We start from the raw sequence: 6000 nt of genomic DNA on the forward strand, positions 1-6000 counted from the left end.
CAGCGGGCACAGAACCAAGATGGGAATGGTGATGTGTATGAAAACAGAGGCGGCCTGTGGGCTGGAGCTCGGAGGGAGGGGAGAGAGTGGCCTGACAAAGGTGGGAACAGACCCTTTGGGGCATGTTGTATTTAAAGAAAGCAAACTAAGGCAAATTCAGCTTTCCAATTTTGATGGTGCATTGAAAAAACAAAACAAAACTCTAGATTTAGAGTTAAAAATTCCCTCCGTTGTGCAGATCCAACTACATAGTAGCAGCTGTTCTTTCCGCTTTGTGTAATGTATCTTTTTGTTTTCGTGCTTGTTATTATACATTTTAGTGTCACATCTTTCTAAGACTTGAACCAGATCACGTCATTCCTCAAAACTCCCCAGTGTCTTCCTGGCTCACTCACAGCAGAGTCCAGAATCTTAGCTGCGATAGCCCATTCCCGTCCCTCCTTCACCCCGGGCTCACTGGGCTCTGGCTGCCTTGCTGTTGGGTGAACACACCAAGAACTATTCCCACCCCTACGCCTCCCCCAGACCTTTGCACTTGCTCTTTCCCATTCCCGACACTTCCATCACGTGGTCACATGGCTTCTCTTTCTCTGTCTCTCTCTCTGTGACACACACACACACACATATACATGCCCCTTCCCCTTCCTTCAGGGAAATTCCTTCTGTTCAAATCACCTGTCATCAGAGAGGCCTTCTTTCAGCACGTTATATCCAATACCGCCTTCCCTCTATCGCTCACCATCCCGTTGCTCCGCTATATTCTTCACGGCACTTACCACCAATTGAAATATATTTGTATTTTAGTTTGTTTATTACCTCTCCAACCCTCATCTCAAGAAAGTGGGGACTTTGTTTCGTTCACTGCTTTTTAGCCCGACAGCCAGAATGGGTCTGGCACATAGTGGGTGTACCATAATTATGTGTTAATATTTGTTGAATTTGAATGTCTGTTTCCCCCAGCAGATTGCGAGTCCTTAGAAGACTAAGATGAGGTTTTTCTCATCTTTCTCTTATGCCCAGCACAGCTCCAGTCCCTGGGTGTCCCTCTGTGAGTTGTGGCCAAAGGAATGTGGAAATAGACATATATGCCAAGTTCTCTGTCCTGAAGATAGAGGGTTTTTTTCCCTAGTAAATCACTGCATGTAGAGAGCTACATAGAGTTTTATGGAGAAATAAATGTTAACTTGGTGACTTTCTTTGTCTGTTCTTTTCCAGTGGTCCTAATCGTGGGCATTATATTACTATTGTGAAAAGTCATGGCTTCTGGCTTTTGTTTGATGATGACATTGTAGAGGTTGGTATGCAGATGACTGTATCAGAGAGAAGTGGGGCAGAGACGGTGTTTTGGGATGTGTGTGTGTGGACATTTGCTAAAGTAGGCCTGTTTTCCCATAATCTGACTTGAAAACAACTTACATTTCTCTCAAAAGTAAATTCTGCTGCTCCCCATTCTGTCTGGAAGGGGAGAAAGGGGTGTGATCGTGGACTCATCAATACTGTGTTCTTGTTAACTGATTAGCGTAGACATGGGATCTCTTTGCTGCCCATGTGTAAGTCCTGTTTCCTACAGTGACTAAAGCCCTCTCTGGGACCAAATAATAAACTTCAAAGTTCTATTCAAATTCTTTTATTATACCAAATTTTTCTTGTATTGATTATTATTTTAAAAAATATATTTTTTCAATCTGTTAAACCTGGAAATCTTTATATGATACCAAAGTATTCCACATATTCATTTTGTTGTAAAGGAATACTAGCTGGAGAGAATTCCACACTCAAAAGCGTGGTCTGTTTTAGCCCACTTAAGGTAGCACTAAAGGGAATAAACTCTGATGGCCTGAAAGAATTAAGGTTATTCCCAAGAGCTCCCCCAGTTTACCGTTTGAAAGACGGAAGTCCTGGCTTCTTCAAAGAGCGCCCACTTATGGTTGCTGATAGATTAAAGGGCGGCTTTCTTCCCCAACGATATGCAATGTACGTAATCATGTCCCTCTGTCAGGTCTGTGGAGCTATCCATTTGCTATTGAAAGGTCCCAATTTTATGATAGTGCTTCTTACATTTTCTTGTGCATTCCATTAGTGTTTCTTTCCTTCTCCCAGGAATCATGTTAAACCGTTGTATTGTTTTCTCTTTTGCTTGCAGAAAATAGATGCCCAAGCTATTGAAGAATTCTATGGCCTGACATCAGATATATCAAAAAATTCAGAATCTGGATATATTTTATTCTATCAGTCAAGAGAATAACTTAAAGGACTGTGGAACTAAGTCGAGTGGGGGAATGTTCAAAGCGCTCTTACCTGGTTTCTCTGCAGACGTCCCTCTTCCCCCGCGGCCCACCAGCGGCACGGCTCCGAGGTCAGAGGTCTGGCCGTGTGACTCTCCCCCTTTGTTTTTCTACATGCAGCACTCACTACTCGTGGTTTTATGTTAGTCTGAGGTAGAGTTAACTGCAATCAGATTGTAGTAAGTTTTAGATGAATAACATTTGCTAATTTTAGGATCAGGTACATGCCATGCCACTGGCTGTGTCTGGCTGAATTAGAAGGACATTTCCTGTGAACGTCGACAGTCTTTTTGGGGTCTTTGCTCATCTTCCTAAATGGCTTCCGGGGTCTCCTTTCAATGCATTCCTTTAACTTGTCCCTGGAAACACCGCTTCCCGTTTTTAGCTTCTCTGCCTCTTTTCTGACGGAAGGACAGAAGAACGGGGTAGATACTCACCTTTTAGAGCTGCAACTATAGCTTTAAGTTTTGCCAGTGAAAATGTTTAAAAGTGAGTAACCTCGAAACTGAATTCATCCTCCGGGTGGAACAGGGTGAACAGAAGCCGTTCGCGGTTGCTAGCGGCTGCCCCGGGCTGAGCTCACCCAGCCATGAGAATTCCAGAGGCTGAGGAGGTGTGGAGCTCCGGGCAGGCAAAGCCAAGAGGAGGTAGCTTTTGTGCACAGCGGAAAGTTGCTTTTCTTATCTTTCTACCAAAACCAAGTTTCAGGAAAATAGCTCTATGCTCTTTGTTTTTAGTGATGCTTTTCTTCTGTCCTGTGAGTTGTACCTCCTTTATCCGGAGCTGCTAAGCTTCCCAAGGTATCTTTCCGATCCTACTGGTGTTTCGCAGTCAGTGGTGGCAGAGCTGAGCCACCACAGGGACTGCCTTCCGCCCAGCTCTCCTTAGCTAGGCAGCACCAACACCGTCCTTTCCCAGGAAGAACGAAGGCTCTGCACCTTTCCTCCCATCAGCCACATTGTACAGCTGTTCACGTTTTAGCATTTCAGTCTGTGTACTGAGGCCCTGGCAAGTCCCAGGGCTAACATGGAACCTTCCCTACAGGAGATACTGGAGTTAGCTGGGGATGCAAGTGGGTCAAAGGAAGTGTCAGTGGGCGGGTGGAGGGATGAACAAAATGGTGGCGTTTCTTTGGCTCAGACTTCCAGGACGCTTGCTTGACAAATGGAGTTTTTTGGAAGAACCTCATCTCACCGTAGTTACTTTTTGTTACATATGTATTTATTAAATCTTTTGAGTATTGGCACCTTTTATTAAAAGGGTCGATACAGTGTTTTGCTGTTGAGCTGGTTTTTGGTTTCCTACAAATGTTATGAGTTGTAGATCTTGGCTTCCTTTGGGAAGACAGTTGACTTCCATACGCTATAATATACTGTGAACCTGTTATTTTGTTACCTAATAAATCAGCGAAGGAACATGCAAACTTGTGGCATAATGTGAACTAAGATTGAAATTGAAAATGTTACTGGCCATTTTGCGACAATTAAGAACATAGCACTTTATCTAGATGAAAACTGGATTTATCTTTGAAGTATCTTGAACTGTTTGTCACTCACAACTTACATAAGCATGCCAACACTTCATCTGTTCGTGCTTGAAGTGAAATGTTTTACTTTTCACTGGAGAAGACAAAAACAGGGTGATCTTCACGTTATTGTTTTATAAAAGTGATGAAAATATACCTTGCTTTGTTTAGAGGTGAATTCATATTTATAAATATTTTGTCTTTTTTTCCTCCACAAAACTTATGCAGTAATGGCGTACCTGGAAGGTGTGTTTTTATTCTTTTTTAAGGAGAGACACTTTCCAGTTGAAGGTGACTGATACAGGGAGCTGTTTGTACTATACATAAACCATATATTTGACTGCAGGTTGCAAAGTTTAAAAAAACGCTGATTGATCCGTAATATATTTGGAACTGATACATGAGAAAAACTATTAAAATTATCTTTGAAATGACTCTTGAAGCTAATTTATTAGAAAAAATAGTTTCAGTTGGAAGTCTATGGAAGTAATATCTGAATGCTAAGTCATAGATTCAGTACTTTTTTTTTTTTGATGTGTAAAAAGTTTCTCCCAGTGACTTAACTGAAATAATGCCTTTTAGTAGAAAAGGTTAGTTAAAATTCAGTATTCACAGATAAATTTTTGGAATAAAAAATAAGTATCGAAGATAATACAAAGACACTAAAATGGTTGTGTGTTGCAGGAAAAGAAGATTTAAAAAAAGACCAAAACACACTTATCCGCCAACACTCCATCAGTTTTTTAAACTTTAGAGCTATCTGGGAACTTCTTCCCCCTTCCTCTTTAATAAACGAAAGAAACTCAAGGCAGCTACATTTCCCCCTCAGTCATTTCACTTTATGTGAAGACTAGAGCACATAAACACTTCTTTATTTTTCATCCCTCATTCATTGTGTGAAGCAGAGATGGTGTGGGATGTGTGAGACCATTCTGAGGTCAACAATAGCACAAAGGCTCAGCAATATTCCCTCAAATGGCCAGGGTTTTTGTGTGTCATTTTCTGGCAGGAGTGAGCAGGCCTGCTGTATTTCTTTTAACTGCTGGGTGTTAAGTTGCAGTGTTTTCCACTTTAAAAAGAGAAGGAATATTTGCTTTATTGGTTACTTCTTGTTTAACATCTAGATTATGTTACAGTGTTTGAAAGTCAATGTTGGTAGAATGCTGACGCCCAGTCCTGTTATTCTGATGCATTTTCCATTCCAAGGCAACACGAAGTGGGCTGGTTTGAAGAGAGCCAAGGAGCAGCACAAGAGGGTGGTGCTTTGACTAGGAAACCAGTCATATTGGTTTTATAGCCTGGTATATTTTGGATTTCAGATGAAATGGGGAAAAAAATGACGGAAATGGTCCCTGTGCATTTATTTTCATGGATACCCTTAATTTTCATGGGCATGCCTAACAATGAAACTATGTTCTAACTGGAGCTTAGGGCTTATTTTAGATATTGGAGTGTAGCTTTATTACAGATGGATTTTATCTTTAAACATTGCATTTTGATCAACTTTGTATATTCATGTGTATTAAAATATTGTGCACTAAATGTTTTGCCCTCGTTTGCTATTATATGGTCAAGGCATTTATCAGCACTAGTGTGATTAACTCATGTAAGTGGCATGGGTCAGGGAAAATGATTTCCTATGTTTCTGCCTAATTAAATTTGTTTTTCGGTATTGCATTAATTTATTTTGGCTTCCATTTCTGTATAACCAAAATAGTTACTGTATTTATGTGGCATTCATTTATTTGACTTTGTTGCTAAAAAATTTTTTTTAGTTTTTATTTAAAATAATCTGTACCTTTTTTTTTTTTTAATGTAACCAGTTCAAGCACTTTAAGCAATAATGTCAATCTTGTGAAACTTCAATCAGTTTAACACCCTGCCTCTAAAATTGTTGGCAAAAAATAAATAAATAAAAGAGGAATTCTCTTCCTAGAGAATTCTATCTCGGTAGCATTATACACATGGACTTAAAATCCTTTTTATAAAATGTGAGTCATTGGTAAGCTTCCTGTCCAAGTAATCATTACAAACCCAATTTTGAAGCATTGTAAAGAATATTCTGGTCATTGTAATAATGGACATGTAATAATAACGTACTGTCCACGTTCATAAAGTTAGTGTTCTGGAGATATCTCACCACTTTTTTGATTGAGAAAGATCAACACAATTAATCCAGAAACCTGTGTC

The 6000-nt window shown here is 40.1% G+C and overlaps 1 protein-coding gene across 1 annotated transcript in view; it reads left to right on the top strand.

Moving 5' to 3' along the window:
- USP46 (ubiquitin specific peptidase 46) overlaps positions 1-5716 on the top strand; it is a 62702-nt gene extending 56986 nt beyond the window's left edge. The window contains exons 8-9 of the mRNA XM_060110003.1: positions 1216-1294; positions 2144-5716. Of these exons, the coding sequence (XP_059965986.1) occupies positions 1216-1294; positions 2144-2245 (181 nt within the window). The 3' untranslated portion in view covers positions 2246-5716. The remainder of the gene's footprint in view (positions 1-1215; positions 1295-2143) is intronic.
- The last annotated feature ends 284 nt before the right edge of the window (positions 5717-6000 follow it).

This window comes from Mesoplodon densirostris, chromosome 1 (genome assembly GCF_025265405.1).
Source record: "Mesoplodon densirostris isolate mMesDen1 chromosome 1, mMesDen1 primary haplotype, whole genome shotgun sequence".
Taxonomy (NCBI): domain Eukaryota; kingdom Metazoa; phylum Chordata; class Mammalia; order Artiodactyla; family Ziphiidae; genus Mesoplodon; species Mesoplodon densirostris.